Genomic DNA, 21495 nt, shown 5'->3' with positions numbered 1-21495 from the left:
CATGAATTAAACTTTTTAGTTGTAGTCGAATGAGAATAACCTGCGTACTAGTTTTGATTCCGTCACTACTCATGATCATATTATGGTTTTTCTAATCTATTATGAAAAGTTTTAATCATTTACGAAAAGTCATTTGTAAGGTATCTCCCCATGTTTAATTTCATTATTAGTTGTGTAAGAAAAGAAAATATAATGCATAACTTTAGAGTTAAATGTCATTTTAGTATCTGTGGTTTTGTCAACTACGCAACTTTAGTATCTATTCTTTATTTTGTGCAAATGACTATCTTAGTTTTAAAAAGACATGCAGTTTTAGTACCTTTTTTAACCCCGTCAATTTTCTTCCGTCAAGTCAGGGTTAAAATGGTAACTTCATTTATTATATTTGTTTTTCTTTTCTTTTAAGATCGTTTCCCCTTTTCAATTGATAAAACCCTAAATTCCTACATTCTTCTTCAAATCCTCCTACCAATCTGATCCTTCAAGCAATTGAAGGACAAAGCAATCAGGTCCTTCAACTAAAAACCATAAATGGAACCTGCCAATCTGGTCTTTCAAATTCCCCTAGCAATCGTACCTCCGCCACTGTGACGACCGTCGTCACCTAGGTTCTTAAATGGAACCCGTCAATAACATCACCCTACCATACCACCGTCACCATCGGTGTACAACATCACCGCCACCGCCACGGCCGCATACGGCAACAACCGACGACAGCGCAACAATGGTTACTAGAGGTTTGGTCTGTGACAACAACAAAAGCCGATGACAGCTTGTGACTGATGTCTCAAACATACAAATGGGAGAGGGTTGGTGAAGTTATAGGGAGAAACAAAATAAAATGGAAGAGTGGTGAATGAAGAGAGAGATGCATGAGTTTATATGTGGATAAATAAACACCTACTCAAATACCAGGGACACCCACGGGGGAGAGAGAAGGAGAAAAAAAATATATATATATATATAATGAAATTACTCAAATACCCCTGATTTAAATTATGAAATTACCCAAATACCCCTGAATTAACGGAGGAAAATTGACGGGGCTAAAAAAGGTACTAAAACTGCATGTTTTTTAATACTGAGGTAGCCATTTGCACAAAATAAAGAATATGTACTAAAGTTGCGTAATTGGCCAAACCACATGTACTAAAATGGCCCTTAACTCCGTAACTTTATTATTATCAAGCTAATTTAGTGTAAAAAAATCAGTGCACGTTTCTATCAAATTGGTACACATTTTAATATTTTATGTCCACAATTAATGTGGACATATTATTTTAAGTGGATAGGAATATATGCTTATGTTCGAGTTTCAATACTTTTTTGCTTTTAATATATTACAAAGAGACATGAATCGTTGAATATTAAAGTTGACTATCATGTGCAATCTTAGGTTACTCTTCTCCTCCCAGAAAGAGTTAATTATATATATTGATTTGTCTTATCTATGTTTTGTAAACAGGAATGATTGTTGCAACTTGCAATGACAGCTGCTGACGGTTTCTTATGTTTCAACCATGTTGAAGAAAAAACGAGTATATACATTTTACGCTTACCTATCGAGCTCACGCTATGTATTTGTCGAACCACTTTGTTAATGGGAGACCTATAGCTTGATCCACGTCTTACATCTCTTAAGCGGTAATCATGGAGCATTAATAAAAAAAAACTTTAATGAGTTGTTCGTCTATGCTTAGATACTTGTACATAATCACGCGCTACTCCGTTGAAATCTAGATAAATATAAGTACGCTGCACGATAGTTATAAAATATTCTATTTTAGAAGTTATACACAAAAGAAAAGAAAAATCAAATAAAAATATTAATTAGAAAAAAAAACCCTTTGAAAAAATGTAGCTAGAGTGTAAATGTTAAGTTTAATTAAAGAGAAGCTGTCATATTGTAAATTGTAGAGGGTTACTCCGTATTATGTAATATTAAAATTTAAAAGCATGCGTCAAGTCATCAAGAGAATATATAAACATTTTTTTTAAGTCTTAAAATTTGAATTATACTAATTTAAACAAGAACATTAATGAGGGAAGTTTACGGTTGTTATTGGGCCACACTCATCATCAATGCTCACATTCTAACCACCGGCGGCCACCACCACTCCAATCACATCGTCCTTGAAATGTCGAACCAATAATAATCAATATATATGGTAAATAGACAGCATAGAATGTTTCAGCAATCAACTCTAGATGCAACTTGAGTTTGAAAAATCAATCATTAGTTTAAATATAAAGCTTAAAGCAAGCCGACCTGCAACTGAAACTCTATTAACTTAAATAAGTCGAACTCGAGTTCAAACTAAATCTTATTAAATTAAACTGGTCGAGCTCGGATTTAGACAAATTTGGCCACCCATGTTTGACCTCAAGATCGCTTAGACTCGGCGATCTTTCGATTAACGAGTTACAAACTCTCATCAGTTTTTCTTAAGATTCTCTCTTGTGGATCTTGGAATTATGTTACAACCTATGACTTTTTATCTTTTTTAAAAACACATGTAATCTACTTATTTAATTCATATATTTAACAAGGTACTGGACAAAAAAATGAACTGTAAACGACAATTTAATTGGATAAGTCATATTTAATGAACCAACACTTCTTTTTCCGGCCACTCCAATCATAAGGGTCATATGTCATATATCATTGCCTTTAGAAAAAATGTAAACTAAATCATCACATTAACTGTCCTCCGTTTGGCATTGTTTGGACATATATCCTAGTGATGAATATAGGAACCTCTTTTTGCTGGTGTCATTCTTCAAAAATATTATGTAAATCGCTATTATTCGAATGCCGGGCGTCATCGAAATTCCAGAAAATCCAAAGCTTAGTATGAGTTGAAGAAATGAGCCCTGAACATATATTTTAGAAAAGCTAAAAAAACTGTTTTTTTAAAAAAATTCCGGGCCCCTAGATTACCAGGTATAGGTGGGGCCTAGACGGTTGCCCATCTTACCCTCCTCTAGATCGACCCTGATAACAAATAAAAAACAAGTATCATATATTATATAACACGTAAAAATAAATACTCCGTACTAGTGTGTGGCTCATCTTGTCTTCGCCTACTCAAGTTGTAACACGACTAAAAGGTGTTCTCACTTATTAAAAAAACATGATACATTTTGCCTCTTTATTTTTAATATTTATTTACAAGCTAACAGCTTAAGTATCGCATTCATAATATGACAACATTATCATAACAACATCAGCATCGTCCTTTATATTTGGATCATAAACCATGCTTGTGATACTAAGAACTCACGAGTAGCAATTCATGTTATAATACTCTAGGCAGTCTCGATATGTCATGTTCATAAGTAATAATGGCTTGATAAAATTGTCCGGCGTCACATGCAATCAACACGTTTTGGGTAATGGATAAGAAAACACTTCACATTTAAGTGCGCTTTAATGTGACTAATTTTTTAATGGGTGAATTCTTAGAAAGTCTCCACTCGAAAAACCAATTTCCTATGTTAGTAAATAGTAACATCCTTGTTATAGAATTGTAGAGTTTGGTTCCATCATACACATGGACAACCTTGGATCCCACCATATTAATGAGCAAACTATTTACACCAGAAGTCTCATCAATTTCATAGACAACTTTACATGCAATTCCACTTTTAGGAGTCCCAATGGATAACTTCAAGTCCAGCCAGCCTTTTCATACACAACTAGTAATTTAGTGCTTTCAACAAGTTTCACCCAAATCAAATTATGTGATATTCATGATCACATTTACCATTAAACATGTTTATAATCACAGTATCGTATGCTTTAAATTTTAATAGCCATTTATCGTTAAAGATGTTTTTAACACATGATTAAAACTATGTCATTATCAAATATGATCATATAACTACCACCCTAACAAGAATTTTCATACAAACTACTTTACTTTATCACAATTGTTATAAACTATGTCATTATCAAATATGATCATATATATATAATTTCCACCCTAGCAAGAAATTTCATACAAACTACATCTATTTTGATACGTATCATGAATTGATAAGTCTATCCACTTACTTTATTCACCAATGCTTTATAGTTTCACTCTTATTATTGAATTAACCTTTTATACTTAATTTTTACATAATAGTTGTAGGTATACTTCTTAGTGCAATTCCTTATAAAATTGCACTTCTATATTATTTAGATGATTTATGCTAGACAAGATGTTATTTCTACAAATATAATACACATGAAAAGGTTACGTGTACCCACTTTATATTCATAAATCATCATTAGATGTTTTCGAATATAGTAAATCTCACACACTTTGTACTTTTTACATATTTCGGATTGACGAATATATTAACATGGACACTTGATATGTTTTAGGTATTTCACTATTATAAAAAATTGTGGCATATTTCACTATATGTTTTCCTATAAATATATGAACTACTTTTAAATATTTAAAAATGGCATCCCATAAAGTAAATAAGTATGATTGGCACACATGCATGCGAAATTTAAATTGAAAACGGGTAGTAACATGTAAACACAATCATATGCACCATGGCATGCTTTTGTCTCTAACACAGGGAGAAAAAGTGCATGGCCCATATATATAATAAACAATTTTTGAATTCTTATAATTTTTTTTAGCTTGTTGTAGTATTTAATATCTTTTCATCACATTTAAAATTTCCTTACAATAATCAAATTAAAATATATGTTAAAAGTAAATACGCGAAAAAAATTGGCGTATGAATAAGAACGCCAAGCGTACTTTATAATTTTTTGTGACGTAGCACTAACATGTAGACGTATTTTCATTACATATGATTTTATTTGTACCGAAACCAAATAGAGCATAACTTTAGTTGTTATCAAGATGACCTTTCAATAAGAATTGTTCCTTCAAGAAAAAGATGAGGAAAAGATTAAGATAAAACATGACTCATGACAATTAGCTACTGAAGAATGACACTAAGCTATATTCTTGATGCCTTAAAGTAGGTTACAAAGTCTAAAGAATGTGCTAAAAATTGGATTTTGCCTATCAAAATAGCAAACTATGCCTTTTTATTAGAACACCCTTTTCCAAACTTTTTGACCACTTTTATATAATTTGTCTGACAGCTCACTCCAATCATCTTTCCTTTTCATTTGCTCTTAATTTGTCTGGTATGATTAATTATTAATAGACCATATTTAATAGGCTAATTAGTTCATTGGTTTGGTTTGTGTCATGACTCATGGCTATTATACTTTGTGTTATACCATTTCCATTAATCTATCAACATCAGATTCTTGATATTGTTGGAAGAATCTACTTAGTAAAAAAAAAGATTTCTTGTGTTTTGCCCATATCATAATATTCTTGGTAAATCAAGAGCGAGTGAGGGTAGAATGGTAAAATCAAGATTCATGATGAATGATTCACTTTCTTTCTTTATGTCCTCTCTCTTCTTTGATGGATGATAATATTAAAGATGACAAAAACCTGTCTTGTTTTACACTCAAAAACATTGACTTGTGGATAATAAATTGATGTTCTCAGAATAATAAAGTCTTTACTTTTTTTTATTTTTATTCTTTGCATCAAAAGCTAACTTTCAAGATCAAGAAACTTATTTCATTTGCAAAGAATCCCGTGTCATCTTGATTTGCTTTAAATTCTCCCAAGATTACACCTTTTAATGATCTTGTCACTTGATTTCAAGAATTGAAAAAAAAAAAAATCTTTTTTAGGGTTCTAAAGTTTCTTGATTTCAAGAACTGAAATCCCCCAAATTCTGTGTAAGGGTTTCAAGATCAAATTTGGGGTTTTTTTGGTAGTAAAGTTTGATGATCTTGTCACTTGATTTCAAGAATTGAAAAAAAAAAAAAAAAACTTTTTTAGGGTTCTAAAGTATATTGATTTCAAGAACTGAAAACCCCAAATTCTGTTTTAGGGTTTCAAGATCAAATTTAGGGTTTTTTGGCAGTAAAGTTGAAATCTTGATGAATGGGTGAGTGAAAAGTTGAAATCTTGAGTAATTCAGATGATTAGTTAGTTAATGAAGAGTATTTTCATGAGGGTTTTGTTCTGCAAGATCCACTGTTCTTCATTCATATGTTTCTGCAAGCCATCAACTGCTTCTCATCTTTACAATTCTGGCACTTTGAAATTGGAAAGTTCCCCTCATGCCCCTCATCAGCCGGTTGTAACCGATACCGATCGATCTGATCAAAATCATGTTCAAGAAGCTGTTGAAGTCAGGGAGAAAGAGATTGCAGAAGATGGAGTTGGAAAGCAAGAATTAGAGATTGTGATTAATGATCAAAATTATGTGCTTAGGAGTTGTATGAAGGTCAAGGGCAATTTGGAATCCGGATCGCCGAGTGACCGAAAGAAAGTGCAATGGATGGATAATTTTGGTAAAGAACTTGTTGATATTAAAGAGTTTGAATCCAGGTTAGTTTAATATTTTCTATTTGTGAATGTGAGAACAAGTGCTTGTGAAAATTTGATTGTTTTTGCTTTTGTTCATGGGGATTTTCAGTTTCTGATCATTAATGATTTAATGATCTTGGGATTTTATAGTATAAATGTAGGATGAATTTGAGGAAAGATAGAATCAAGAACTAATTAGTAATTCTTGTTAAAGATCAAATATAAGTTGAATAATCTTTTTATGGCGATTGTCGAATTGGTAATAAGGAAGTTTGATTAAGTTTTATTATCGTTTAGTAATTAAAAATTTTCAAGTGTTCCACTAAAGTCACTCAAAGTTTTTGTTTCTCGAAAGTCACTCAACTTTCATCAGGTGTTTTTATCCTATGTAAATTTTTTTATATAAATGTTTGATCTTTTTTAAATTAAGTGGGACAGATGAAACATATATGATTACAATTAACTTGAAGTATGAGTAAATAGCGAAGAAATTAGATTAAAATAATCACTAAGTAGTAACCAGGATTCATAAGTGTTCCATTTGTCTAACTTGATTTTAAAAAAAGTTATTGCTATGAGATTGATTCTTGTATTATTTTGCATGTTTTATGACAGTGAAACAGGGGATACAGACAATGAAGACGAGAACAGTGCTTGCTTTTACTCGATTCTGTGACGTTTCTTTAAAAATCTCCATGTTTATAGAATAAGAAAAGATCGGCTGTAAGTTCATCCCCCCATTTCTTCATTAAATTTGATATAAAGATCGAGTGTCCTGCAAATATCCGAGCTACATTTTAGATTTTGTTTTGTAACATCTTTAAGCTGGCTCTCTCATGTTATTATTATGTAAGAATTTATGTTATCAATGAGCTTCCCAAACTCTTTTCTGCTGCCACGTTCGGTTCTTGATCCCATAATGAAAATATTAGTTAAGTTTGTTGCTTTCTGTGTTCTGATATATGATTTTAATGGTTTCTTGATTTTCCGAATTAACCTTTGGTGTGAAATGGGATTTAGTGCAGAAATAGAAACAAAAGCCGGTTTCTTGCTAAATGTAGGTTAGTCCCATAATGAAAATTTCAGTAAAGTTTGTTGCTTAATGTATTCTGATTTGGGATTTTAACCGAATCTTGATTATTTGAATTACTCGTTTGAGCGAAATGGGAAGTTATGTGAGAAAGAACACAAAAGCTGAATTCTTGCTAAAGTTAGCTAGAAACTGGGAAGCACGGGCTCGGTTTTTAGTCTTGTAATGAAAAATCTGGTAAAGTTTGTTGCTTTTTATATGCTGGCTTTCTTTATTTTTTTTCATTTTTCTGTTTTCGTATTTTTAGTTTATAGGTAGGCTGAGAAATTAAGAACCCTGTAGTAACTGAAAGTCGGGTCAAACGGGTGGTTTTAAAAAGTATCAACTGGACCCGTTCTAAGTTAGAAAGTTTAATAGGAGTGACCCGTTGTATAATAATCAACCTATTTATTTAAGAAATATAAGTCAGTGTCTTTCTAAATTTAGAAACTCGGAAACCGACATTTGGTTCTTAGTCCACTGATGACCATTCCAGTAAAGTTAGTTGTTTTTTGAATTCTGGCTAAGATTTTTAACTGTTTCTTTATTTTTTTTGACTTTACCTTTTGAGTAAAGTAGAAATTTATGCAAGAACAAAAGGTGATAGTACAAATAAAGACTAAATTTGATATGTTACCGCATATTTTCGTTAAAATTTGATCAAGATTTATGAAAATAGCCCAGCCGAAACCGACCCAAATTCCTCTCATGAAATCCATGACTGTGATCCACTGTTTGCAGAATAAATGAATGTGTTCTTCGTGTTCAGTTGTCCACCAGCCAGAGTCTTACATGCCAGCCTGTGTTATTGCTCACATCAAACATCACAACTTGATCCAGCTTTGATAACAATCAAACAAACATGCATACCAATTAAAAGTCCACCTTTGAAAATGATTTAAGGAAAATACCCGGAGATTCTGTTTGTGTTATAGGTTTGAATTTGACTTCTGGTAGACTTCTACAAGTCAATGATGTGAACCAAAATTTCAAAGATAATGCTCAAGTTTAGCTTTTTATTAGCTTATATAGGTTAATAACTTAATATCATAAATCAGTATTCTTCTTTAGAATACGTATTTTAATGAAGTATAAACGTTGGTTTTTTAGCATAATTTTACATATATGAAGGTGAATACTTATTCACCTACTTTGAGCATTCTGTCTCGTTGCGAAGCTCTCACTATAGAGAATGTAGATTCATGAATAGTCAATTATATATCTTGTATATAAAAATAATTATTTGTGTACAAAGTTGGTGAAACTCATCAACAGTTAAAACAATAATTACTAAAACATGGCATTAGCCTAAATATGCTGTTATTCTGTGACATTATAGAATTCATTTGAAGGTTAAGTATAAGGAACTTACTGCCAACAAACACTAAACAATCATTAAATGTTATTTTTACATTTATACAACAAAACTACTATGTAGTTTTGCAGAAAACAACACCTTGGTTTCATACAAGATTGATGAACAAATTCTGTAAACAAAAAATTGTTTTAACTCGCTATATCCACACTTGCGCAAGCTGATTTTATTTGTTGTTGAATCCAAACAATCACTTAATGGCGTTTAATGCGTTCTCATTGATAATGACTCGTCAAATTGTTTAAGAAGGGGTTCAAACTCCTCAGATTTCCTTAAATTCTCAAGATCAGGGTCCGTACGTATGCGCTGCAATGTTGGTAGTAATTGTTAAAGCTTGTTAAGTTGTTAACACAGCATGTAGTTATTGCATTAAGGATAATATATATGAAAAGGCAAAAACAAAAAAAAATTGTTCTCGGTTACCTTGAAATCTTCAAAATCTGCTTGCAACGCATCTTTTAGAGCTGAAAATCCGGCTTGTATCTGGCATTTTCATGTTAAAAGTGAGCATATTCTAGCTATAACATTGTGCATTTAATTTGAAAAACGAAAGACTAACAGTAGAGGCAGCAAAGTGATTAACAGTTTCTGTTCAAACCTGATTAAGCTTAGAATAGCAGCACGCAACATTGTAACTTGTGACTGAAGCTTCATTAAGCTCCGGTTTTGACCCCAAAACAGACTCAAACTTTTCCAATGCCTCTTCATACTTTCCACTCCTAAACAAGTTATCAAGATTAATCATCAACAAACTTGCAAAACAACTCATTTGACCCAAAGGGTAAACCGATAATTTACTTGTATAGCTGCAGGCCTTCACGAAGCTCCCGTTCTCGAGTTTACTTTTGTTCCTTCTTCCTCAAGTAATTTTGCATCTGTGAATAAAAAATATTCATCACACACAAACAAAGTTAAACCACACGTGCTTCACTGCAACATTGAAACTTACTTGGATTTCCCTCAGTTTACCGCTAACTATTCCAGAATTCCTCTCGGCCCTAATAATCTCCTTTTCTGTCAGCTCGACCGTATCTTCCATCTTCCCTGCAAACCATACCAAATAACCCGTATGTTATATTCTAGTGCACAGTAAGCAGATAAATAAAAAGTGAACTGTGAACAAACCATATCTTTTTTGCATTTGCATAAGCAGTGGCCCGATTCGTTGACGAATAGTGTACATGGTTCTTCCATACTCAGCTGCAGGCCACATCTCAGTTCCAAATACTGCACTACAGTATTTTACCATTTGATTATTATTCATCACTAAATGGGTGCATGTGCGATGTGGCGTGTGTTGAACGTGCTAATGTCATAACAATTATGAGTTTCATGGTTTTGGTTTAAAACCTTGAATTGTTAAAGTGGTCATCAGTTTGGTTTCACGGTTGGTTTTAAAACTTTCGGTCAGTTGATCAGTTTCAAAATTTTCAAACCGTAGCGAACGGTTTGGTTTGCGGTTTTGTTTCACGATTTGAGCTTGCCAAGCCTTTAGAAAATACAAAATTAAAAGCTTATTCAAAATGGACTTAATTTATAGAAGTGGAAGAACAATATGTAAATGTGTATGCATATGTTAACATGTTAGATGGAGTATTGGAATTAATAAGCACTAATGTTATTAATGTTTGTGTTACATTACAGTGAAATAGTGAAAGTGAAAGAGTGAAAGTATATGCAACAATGGTATTTACAAATTTATATACGAACCTAGAAGTAGTTAATTGATTAAAAAAATTCATAGGATATGAGATTAGATAAGACTTGAAGCCCATAAGATTTCCTGTTAAAAACTTCCATACATATAATAAAATAATGTTCTATTTCACAGTAAAATATTAATAACATTAATGGTTATTAATTCCAAGCAAGTTTTTTCACCCCGCGTTGCTGGGGAGGCTGATTTACGCGTAGTCAATGGTAGGCGACGATTGGTAAAGGCATCGAATCCTGGGTTCTAAATCCGAAACAAACGACGTTCATTATTGTCATTATTGTTCATTATCACAGGCTCTGAACTATTACACCACAACCTTATGAACCAAATCGACTAAAAGTAACTTTAAAAACAAAGATAACAACATATGATGCTTGAAGTTTTCCAAAGTGGTGAGCTCCCGCCACCAACGGTGCCAAATCAGAACTCAAAAACAGTAGGCATTAATAATCATAGGCTCAGGTACAAAATCATCATCGCTGTTAGCAAGAAAACCGACAGCAAGTCAGGTGTAAAGCCGATGGCTAAACAACCCAAATCAAATTTCAATAAAATTTCAGAAAACTATTTTCACTTGAAAACTATCGGCCAAGTCAAATTTCAATAAAATTTTATCTGTGAAATGACACGTGTCAGTTTCTGATAGGATACCCAAATCTCACGTGGAAGATAGATTTGGAAGGACTATTTTCAGAATGAACCTACTTTGGACAATTTTCGATTTATCTCTCTTATTTTAGACTATATCCAAAATTATTCAAAATAAAATCCATTGTAATATTCTTAGATTCTTTATTGTAACTTTCATGTCTTTCCATATGATAAATAAATACATAAATATTATTTTCAATCTTTATTAGTTTTGTTTTGGAACAACTACTTTTTATGATTATCGTACTTTTTTAATTTAAGAGCTCCGTTGTCTTATTCTGGTTTGACTATGTTGTTTTAACTAGACCTACGTTTGCTTCAGAGTTTAGTTTGGACCACCACTTAACAGTCAATGTACCATCACAAGAGCCTCTGGCGTAACTCATGGTAGGCTTGAGATTCGAACTGACAACCTCACAAGGCTTAGTTCAATTTATTCATTGCCATACTCCACCAAAAGTGACACGAGTGGAGATCGAACTTGGGTCTTCACTGGATAACCAAAGCCTCCTACCACTAAACCATAAGTAATTATTTTAATCTTTTATTAGTTCATGAGTGATTCTTTTTTGAAACAAACTCAAAAACTCGATATTAAAGCGGACCAAATTTGAGCAGGGTAGCAATTGAACCGAATTTCAAATTTGTTCCCAATTCGAATTGGTAATGTTGTAAGTGGTTTAACCTAAATATTTGAAATGAAATATATATGTATACTTTTTTTTTGTTAAACAAATCATGGCTTCTAGCGAGATGAGTGAGTGAATGACTGGGGCGTTAGGCCTTAGGTGCGAGTCATTAGATCCTAGGTGTTTTGCCTTAGGCGTTACCGCGTTAGGCTTGCTGTAGTGGGGCGACGAGAGGGTGGAACCCCCCCCCCCGACGATTTTTGGGCGAAAAGGGGCGGGGGCAACATCTCCTGGTCACCGTTCTTCCTTTTCTTTTTTTTATTATTATTATATTGTTTGTGTGTGTTGTATATATATATGTATATATGTATATATTAAACCATAACACCATTACACCTCAGAAACAAATTCTCATCTCTTGTCGACTGGGCGCCACATGTCGCAATTCACCCCAATTTGTAGCTCCTCCACTACACATAGCCTTTGGCCTTTTTTTTAAACAAATTGTAACTTCTAGTGAAAGTGTGAAACTGCATGTTCATGAAAGCCTTCGTTGGGTTTTATGGACGTTAAACCTTGGGCTTTTTGTGGGGCCTACTGGCCTAGTGCTTTATACGTGCTGTGATTTGTGGGCTTAGTGCTTTATAAGCTTCTAGTTAATGGGCCTCCTGATCACCCGCTTGTTTTTATGTCACATGGCTGGCTCCGAGAAGACGAAATTTTTTTTGGGTCAAAGATGAAAAATGTCTCAATTAAGACTAAAATCCACAATCTTTTGGTTGGATGTCACACCCCATTGCCACTTAACCAAGCAATTGGTTATGTAATTATGTTGAAACATTTTTTTTCCATAAAAATACATATAATTTTTTTTTAAAATCGGGCATGTGGTCGCCGACTACCCTACCACCCTCTAAGGCCGGCCCTAATTTGACATTATCTTGTTTAGTAAAATACCTGGAACCAAGGCTACGAGGTGCAAGCCTAAACAAAAAGTAATTTAGAAGTGAGTATGGGTAAAGGTAACACTCACCGTTCAAAAAAAAGTCGCGTACCGCAATAAAAGGCTATTGGGAAATGTCACCATCCAAACAGAAGCTTTTAAACTGAATATGCGAGCTTGAGCTAAGCTACTTTACAACCCTCCTTCATTCTTATAATTTTAACATATATTCTTCAATTAGGTTTACAATTTGAATAATCGTGCTGCCTACTTTTGTCTTTGGTGATGTTGTTAACCATTAAGAAAATGTCACCATCCAAGATTATTTTTTTAAGAAGGTATTGCTAATTTCTGTAATTGAATATAAGTTTGTGATTCATGATTTAGTATTAAAAATGTGAAGGAATTATCAGACAGAAAAAGAATAGAGCAACACATAAATAAAGGGTGGTTTCAAACGCTATTAGAAAAAACTACATATAAAGATAAAGTTAATGATACATGATTGTTAGTTTGTTACATAAAATTTGAAATTTCACATTTATTAAACCTTTGTACAAGATTTTGGAAATGAACACTCGTATCAAAGAAGATTTATTCGTACCAGATTACATATATGCACGAGAAACATTTATCATATATTCATGATTTCTTTGTCATGTATCATAAAATCGTACAAGAATGACTCACACACGGATAAAACTACCAAGAGAATAATGATGACTAATCACTCACTTCAACCATAGACCATTAGCTAGAATTTTGTTCTAATTCATACCAAGAATTTTCACATGTGTAAATTGAAGGCAATGGTCGATGGAGTGGCATAGCTGTATGTTGAACAACCAAGTCATTCAAAATTACTAATTTGCAACAAAAAGAGAAGACTCGTCGTCGATGCAAGGATTGATAATGGGAACCCGCAAGCTTGAGTCAAGAGATCTAAGATTACAGGGTGACGCATGATCTAATGTAGATCACCCATGGCACGCGCTAACAAAAACTAGTTGTTGAATAGTTTAATCATACTTAACAAGTTCGACAAAGTCGAAGTTAGAGAAAAATAAATGTCAACGGAACAAAAAAAAACACAACATTAACAACTGCCACATAAGCTCTGATACATTCTTATGAATTTTAATTAAGAGTCGAGCTCATCTAAACTTGAGCTATGCATGTTTAACTTAGTAGAACTTGAACTGAACTTGTTTCAAGCTAAAATTTTAAATCTCAAGCCCCCGATCATGAGAGGTTTTTCAATCTTGAGTTCAATCCGGACTCAACCCATTTATTATTTACTACTATGTTACTTATTCTATGTACATAAGCATCTATAATGAAGAAGCGTGTATCGACTTACTTGTATACGATCAACGTTCCTCGGGTACTAGTGTGCTATATCACCGATGGTTTTCCGAGATACGAGTTCTTCCACCTACAAAACGAACAGTACCGTGAGCCTACCCCTCAGAAAGGGACAGAGGGGTCCTCTTTGGGGTAACCCTCCGGTGTGAGAATCAGATATTGTAGGAGAGGATAATCAAGATCTGAAAATGAGTAAAGGACTTAAAGTATATTTTCTTGCCTGCCCCCAACTGTGGAGGTGGTGTGGTATTTATAGTATTAGGGTTTCCAATGATTTGGCTCAGACCCAATTGGGGCCCTTTTGGCCTCCTCCTGTTGCTTCGCGTCACGTGTACTTAGGACACCTGGTGCTTTTTCATTGATTATTCTCTGACCAAGGTCTTTCACCTGACCCATGTGCCATCACGTGGTGGCACATGGGCTTTGCTGAGTTGTCCACCCTTCATTGGCAGCTGTCAACATCAGCACATTCTTTATTCCTTAAAAGATACCTTCTGGAAGGTTGTCTGATGAGTACAATCATGGTTGTCCTTATCCTGATTTGGATTAGACTATTGTCTCATTTGTTGTGTGTCGCTTACGCGCGGCCTTTATGCGCCTATCCCGGGGATGCGCAGGGTCTTCTCTTTATTCTCACATTAAATGTGTGTGTTGTGTGCATATGTGATATGCGCCACGCGCAGATGTTTCATGCGCTTGCGCATAGGTTTTTGCTTTGTGTCTTCATGACATCCATGCGCTTGCGCATAGGTTTTCAAGCCTCTTGTCTATATCTTGTGGGTTGACCCGCCCCGCTCGATGTTAAGGCGGGTGCATACCCCTTCAATAATATATATAAACGAAAACCAAAAAATCTTAGGTGTCGCGATGTGGTCGCTCCCCCCTTTTTGGAGTCACCAGATTTGCTTGATTTTTAAATGAACGATTCTCATGCATTTGACCTGAATTCATGGGTATGGGTCTTATCAAACCCAGATATTTCTTAAACGGGTTATAACATCTCATTAAATTAAAAATTATTCTCACCAAATTATTGATGTAAAAATCATATAAAATACGATATACTAAAAATTAATATCTTATTTATTTTAATATATATATATATATATATATATTATTTAAATTAAAAAACCAATTTGATAGTAAAAAAATAAACGGGTCTTGGATCTCATCAAACCATAAGTATATTATTAACTTTCATAAATATTATTTATAATTAAAAAACCATTGGGTCTCATCAAGCCATAAGTATATTATTAAATTTCATACAATAAAAAAATATAAATGCAAAAATAAATAAGTATTAGAACAAATAATATAAAGCAACCCCCGTAATACGGGGGATAAAAACTAGTATCTTATAAATTGGAATCGCGGCATGTAAAAAAAGTTTACAACACATATTATCAACTTTTAATATTTTATAAACTCAAAATATTTATAAGTTAAAGTTAAAAGTTTCAATATTTTTATAAAACAGGTCAATATTATGATTGAATATTTATAAAATGATGTAATATTCGTTCATTATTTGTGTGTGTGCCATCATCATGTTTCATGTTATTATACACTCATCATACGATTTGTATAGGTCTCGCACTACTCGTATGAGTGTTTGAATAGTATGTTGCCATTTTGTGACGATTACTCGAAATCAAGTTTGAATAATTTGGCTAAATTGTTTTGAATTTTATCCTTTATGTGAAAGGTCAAAACTTAGCTTTCAAGAATGCTACTCGTATGACGAGTGTTTAAATAATACAAAGGATGTGTAAATAACCAAAGCCTTATAAAATTGCAAGGTTAGAAGAATTCCAACGCTACAAGTTTGTATAAGTCTTGCTATTTTGTTTTGAATTTTATCCTTCATGTGGAAGGTCAAAACTTAGCTTTCAAGAATGCTTAAGAACTAAGCTACTTATTGTGAAAACTATGAATAACAAGTCTCAATTAAAAAACGTCAAAAGAAGGGGATAAAGTGTGGACCGGCATTCGAGCTTTCGTTACCTTTTGTTTTTTAAAATTATTTCAAGTATACTTGGACCCATTTACAAACAACCTTTTAAAAACCCCATAACCAACTTTTTTTAGTGATCTCTTTTAGGGGAGATGAGAGGCTTGGAGGGTGTGCGAGACACACAATCGGTAGAGGCACATAAGTTTCGGGGACACAAGCTTTTTTATACATATTACACATATATGTTTTTTGGTGTTAAAAATAAGGTTATTTGTAATGGTTCATGAGATTATTACATGCTCATAATAGTTTATGTTTATAATAAATCGATATATAAAAGTTCTATCCATGTACGTTAGCGAATAAAAAATTTTCGTTAAGGCCTACGGACATTTTTATTTTGGCTCGGCCGAGACATTTAAATTCTCGAAGACGGCCCTGATCTCTTCCATTTACAAATTTCGTAATTTTACAAGATCAAAGAAGAAGACCAAATTCGGTGAACCAGACATAGCTTCTCATAACTTGATACAATTGACATGCTTCTCATAAAAAACCGTTATCATGTATACATTTTTTTAAAATCGTGTGTAGGTGATTGAAACACATGATATTTCATATTTCCGTAGTTATAATGGTAATGAGATAAAATGAGGTAGTTTGGTGGTGTTTCGTTACCCGTTTGAAATAAAAAAGAATAAAAAAATATACAAGTCTTGACTACTTTGATTACTGCTATCATTATTTTTAAAATTTGAATTAAATTGCCACTATGAAACTTGCCTATTTTTAACAAACTTTTTTTTTTACTGTTTATCTTATGTTTCAATTATCTGAAAAAAAGATTAAATATCCATAAAAAAAGTTTTATAAAACTTTTATCCAAACACCACTTCTAAAAGGACCAAACCCGCCTTACCAAAAACACAATATTAAACCAAAAGAAAAAACGTAATTCCAAACCCCGTAAACCTCACCTACAGTCACCTACCCAAACTCACAGACCAATCACACTCCACGATCTTACCACGAGTGACGACACCACACCACTCACCATCCACCACGTGGCAAACCGACTGTACATCCACACACCAACACCGCTGGCACCCAACTCCAAGGACCAAACCCGTCACCTTCAAAACTTTCAAAGGACCAAACCCGTAACATAATATTATCTACTCGCGTGGTGCTATTTGAATCACAGTTGCAATAATCAAAATCTCCTCTTTCAAAACCCTCACTCGTGGCGGCTGAATCTCCTTTCGTTTCGTTATTATCATTTTCTCTCTCCTAGGGTTTCTGTTTATCCTAATTCAAAAACTTATTATTTGTTTACTGTTTTTGAAGATCTATCTGTTTGTTAAGCTCCAGTCATGGCCGCCGTTGTTCCTCCTGCAGGTCGTATCCTTTTGTTTACTGTTCATCTGTTAATTCATTTGAATTGGTTGTGTATGTGAAGTTTGGATCGTGTTTGATTGAATTGGATTGGATCTGAGTACTTTGTGATCTGTGATGGTGAAATTGAAGTGTTGAAGCTATTGTTTGTGGTTATTGATTTGAGATATTAGGGTTTTTGATTGATTTATTTGTTTTGATTGATTTGTGTGTTGTTTTTGTTACTTAGACTGATGAATGAAGTGTGAAATGTTTAGGAGTGTAAGATCTTTAGTAGCTGATAGCTGTTTTTTGCAATTATTATTTAATTAATTATGTTTAGGGTTTATAAGTTGGGAATGAGATTGCTGAGGCTGATTTGGATCTTGATCTTGTTTTATATTATTATTATTGATATTTTGTGATTTATAGGGTTTAGCAGAATGATTTGTGTGGTTAGATTTGTTATTGTGATTAATTTAAATTTGGGAAAAATGGACTTTTCTTGACTTTATCTGCTACAGAAGCTGCCGATTTGCTCAATAAACTATCATTGGAAACTCAATCAAAGACTTTGGAAATCCCCGAGCCTGCCAAGAAGGTCAGACTTAGGATTTAAGTAACTATATATGCTGTATTATAGTTTATACCAATGGTTAAAAAGTAGTTAATATGGTTTTCACTTTAGTCTAGTTGTATGCTGATTATGTGTTTACTATGTAGCCTTCTGATGATACCACCGGCACCGGGAATGCTCAAAACCAACCGATAGATAGGTCTGTCACCCCTTTGATTCCCGATTTTATGGATCCGGCAGTGGCTTATTTTCCCAACTACCCGTCTACTGCTTATTACTACGGAGGTACTTTGATGCGTATTTATATGTAGAATCAGATCACGTTTTATATTTCGTCTTTTTATCGTGTTAGTGTATATTAATATATTGCCGATCGTTGTTTAGGATACGATGGGGCCACCAATGATTGGAGTGACTACTCAAGATATGTGAATCCTGAGGGAGTCGATTTGTCTCATGTAAGACTTGTTGGTTTAAGTCTTGTACTTGGTAAATAGCTTGTGGTTTTATTAATGATAGTAACTGGTTGTAATTTTCTTACAGGGAGTTTATGGTGATATGTACGGTTATGGGTATGCACCATATGGTCCGTATTCACCTGCTGCTTCACCTGTTCCAACAGTTGGTCATGACGGTCAACTTTATGATGCTCAACAGTACCAATACCCAAGCCCCTATTTCCAACCATTGACTCCGATCAGCGCATCGTACTCATCGGCTGCACTACCTCCCAAAGGTGAGAATGCTCCCTCTGCAGCTGCAGAACAGCCATCTTTGACTGTTGACACTGCTAGTGGAAATGTGAACAGCGTTGTTAATGGTGGCAAGGGAACCACTGCTCCAGCACCAATAAGACCGACTCCATACCAGAATACAAATTTTAATGCATTTGGTTCTTATGGAAGAGGTGCGCAAAATGGTTATCAAGATCCAAGATACGGTTTTGATGGGCTCCACTCTCCGATCCCGTGGTTAGACACAACATTGTATTCTGATGGACAAGCAAGGAACAATTCCAACATTGCTTCTGTTAACAATGCGAGTAGCAATGCATCAAGAAATCAAAATCTTCGTCCTCATTCTCATGTTATGGTATGCAAGTATTCATGTTAATCACATACTTTTAACAATTTTAAAATTCTTAGTTTTGTTATTATAAACTTTATGATTGATATAGGGGTTGCAGAGTCCAAGACCGATGTCAGGTGTAAATACTACAAGCGGGTATTTGAATCGTATGTATCCGAACAAGTTATACAGCCAGTACGGTACCAACTATCGATCTGGTTACGGGTATGGATCAAGCGGTTATGATGCCCAAACTAATGGACGTGGCTGGTTAGCAACAGACAAGTACAAACCAAGAGGTAGAGGCAACGGGTTTTTTGGTTATAACAATGAAAACGGTGATGGCCTTAACGAGCTGAACCGTGGACCGCGAGCTCGAACTGTAAAGAGCCAAAAGGTTTTGACCCCAATCACTTTAGCTGTAAAGGGTCAAAATCTTACTCCGCTAAATCTTACACATACTGAAGGTGTTGAGAAGGAGGCTGAGACCAAGGATAAAGTGAGCTCAACTCCAAACCGTGAGCAATACAACCTGCCTGATTTTCCAGATACATATGAAGATGCTAAATTCTTCATAATCAAATCATACAGTGAAGATGATGTTCATAAAAGCATCAAGTATAATGTTTGGGCCAGTACACAAAATGGTAACAAGAAGCTTGATGCTGCGTATCAGGAAGCTCAACAGAAGCCTGGATGTCCTGTTTTTCTTTTCTTTTCGGTATGTTTTACACATCTTCTGTTACTATTATTCATTTGTTTTAACCATCTGATATCAAGTTTTAATTTTTAAAAATCGTTGTAGGTTAATACAAGTGGACAATTTGTTGGAGTTGCTGAGATGGTCGGCCCGGTAGACTTTAACAAAAGCTTAGAGTACTGGCAACAGGATAAATGGATCGGTTGTTTTCTTGTGAAGTGGCATATTGTTAAAGATCTACCGAACAGCTTGTTGAAACATATTACTCTTGAAAACAATGAGAATAAGCCTGTTACCAATAGCAGGGATACTCAGGAGGTATGTTACTATTTTTTTGTTAAAAGAATGTTTCTTTTTAATATTGTCTTCCGATGTTAATAAGTTCTGTACTTTTCAGGTGAAGTTGGAACAGGGATTGCAGGTGCTCAAGATATTCAAAGAGCATTCAAGCAGGCAGTGCATCCTAGACGATTTTGAATTCTATGAGGATCGACAAAAGAGAATTCAAGAAAAGAAAGCGAAACAACAGCAGTTTCAGAAACAGGCATGCCCAAAGATTCAATGTTTCTTCACTTTTATGATTTGTTTCTGAAGTTAATTAATTAATAGTAATTTTTTTAATATAATTTAGGTGTGGGAAGGAAACCCCGAGGAGGGAATCAAAGTGGAGGTTGCAGTTACACCACCAACATCAACCGAAACTCCCCAAGAAGTTGTTATAAATGGAGACGTGAAACCTGCAGATGACAAGATTGTAGCAAATGGTTGCTAAGTTCAGCCATGTGCATGGCAGTGTCCCAAAGGAGGCCCTTAGAGTTTAAAGATTCTCAACTATAGCCCTTTGAGATGCACTGCCTGAACAGGATCCGTCCTCGGAGTTTATACAAGTGAAGGTTTAGGAGAGTGAACTGGTGTTCTGACATGTATAATAGGAGGAGGATCCAGATTGGAGAAGGTTGTGTTGGTGGGTCTGATCTCTTTTTATAGTTCTTCAGCTTCTAACAGGGTTTGGGTTTTTTTCTTTTTAGGTCTTGTGGAATCTTTTGTTTTGTTTCGTTAGTTTTTTCTTTTTCGTTCTTAAAAATCACTCCTTGTGCCCTTCAGTATTATGTTTTTTTTTCTGTTCAATCTATGTGTAGGAAGCAGTATGATCCTGCCTTGTCAATCTGGTTTGTGTGAAAAGTTGGAATTGCATGGTGGGTTGGGTTGTTTATCGTATCTTGTTTAGTTGATCTATTTTGTCTGGTTTGCAGAATAGATTTCAAAATTTACATTCGACTTGAAGTTTTGTATTCGCATTAAACGTCTCCCTAAATTTTATATGTATTCTGGTCATATAATTAGCTATTGAAAACTGAGGTGGTAAAATGTTGGGGGGTAGCTAACTGCGTGGCGAGTAAACTGGCTAAAAAAAATTAGATGTTAACAGCATCGTATGCTTGTACAACGAGTTGGTGTGTTGATTGGTTATTAATTCATGTAGTTTAATTTAATTAAATTTAGGTTGGTGTTCAAAACAAGTGAAGCCTGTTACTTAGATCTGATAATTTTAAACATGCTGTGCAAATTAACTTGATTTTTTTGTTCAAAATTTCTTTGGCAATCAGGTTGATATTAACCTTGATTTTTTGTTTTAAATAACAATTTACCGTGC

General features: G+C 34.1%; 2 protein-coding genes and 1 pseudogene across 4 annotated transcripts; 2 read left to right on the top strand and 1 right to left on the bottom strand.

Moving 5' to 3' along the window:
• The first annotated feature begins 5863 nt into the window (after positions 1-5863).
• Positions 5864-7459, top strand: LOC143534216 (uncharacterized). The gene is made up of 2 exons (XM_077028760.1): positions 5864-6437; positions 7032-7459. Exons 1-2 carry the CDS (start codon positions 6040-6042, stop codon positions 7090-7092), a joined length of 459 nt encoding a protein of 152 aa, XP_076884875.1. The 5' UTR covers positions 5864-6039; the 3' UTR covers positions 7093-7459.
• Positions 7460-8958: 1499 nt separating this feature from the next.
• Positions 8959-10152, bottom strand: LOC143534215 (protein MET1, chloroplastic-like; annotated as a pseudogene). The gene is made up of 6 exons (XR_013135509.1): positions 9986-10152; positions 9810-9904; positions 9659-9735; positions 9459-9579; positions 9284-9343; positions 8959-9166 (listed from the first exon to the last, which is right to left on the bottom strand). The product of XR_013135509.1 is annotated as a protein MET1, chloroplastic-like (transcript).
• A 6971-nt stretch (positions 10153-17123) lies between these two features.
• On the top strand, positions 17124-20963 carry LOC143534248 (YTH domain-containing protein ECT4-like). 2 transcript variants are annotated; one of them, XM_077028784.1, is made up of 9 exons: positions 17124-17523; positions 18021-18097; positions 18220-18358; positions 18458-18531; positions 18617-19165; positions 19260-19862; positions 19947-20159; positions 20239-20385; positions 20473-20963. In XM_077028784.1, the coding sequence occupies exons 1-9, from the start codon at positions 17496-17498 to the stop codon at positions 20611-20613; spliced, it is 1971 nt and encodes a 656-aa protein (XP_076884899.1). In that variant the 5' UTR covers positions 17124-17495; the 3' UTR covers positions 20614-20963. The 2 variants fall into 2 exon arrangements, with proteins under 2 accessions (XP_076884899.1, XP_076884898.1); XM_077028783.1 differs by having other exon boundaries at positions 17301-17523; positions 19251-19862.
• Positions 20964-21495: the final 532 nt, after the last annotated feature.

The sequence above is a fragment of the Bidens hawaiensis genome, unplaced genomic scaffold (genome assembly GCF_021521415.1).
Source record: "Bidens hawaiensis isolate Kalapana, Puna unplaced genomic scaffold, B.hawaiensis_p1.1 tig00010124_1, whole genome shotgun sequence".
Taxonomy (NCBI): domain Eukaryota; kingdom Viridiplantae; phylum Streptophyta; class Magnoliopsida; order Asterales; family Asteraceae; genus Bidens; species Bidens hawaiensis.
The sequence above is the reverse complement of the archived record's forward strand: the minus strand, read 5'-3'. Positions and strand labels throughout refer to the sequence as shown.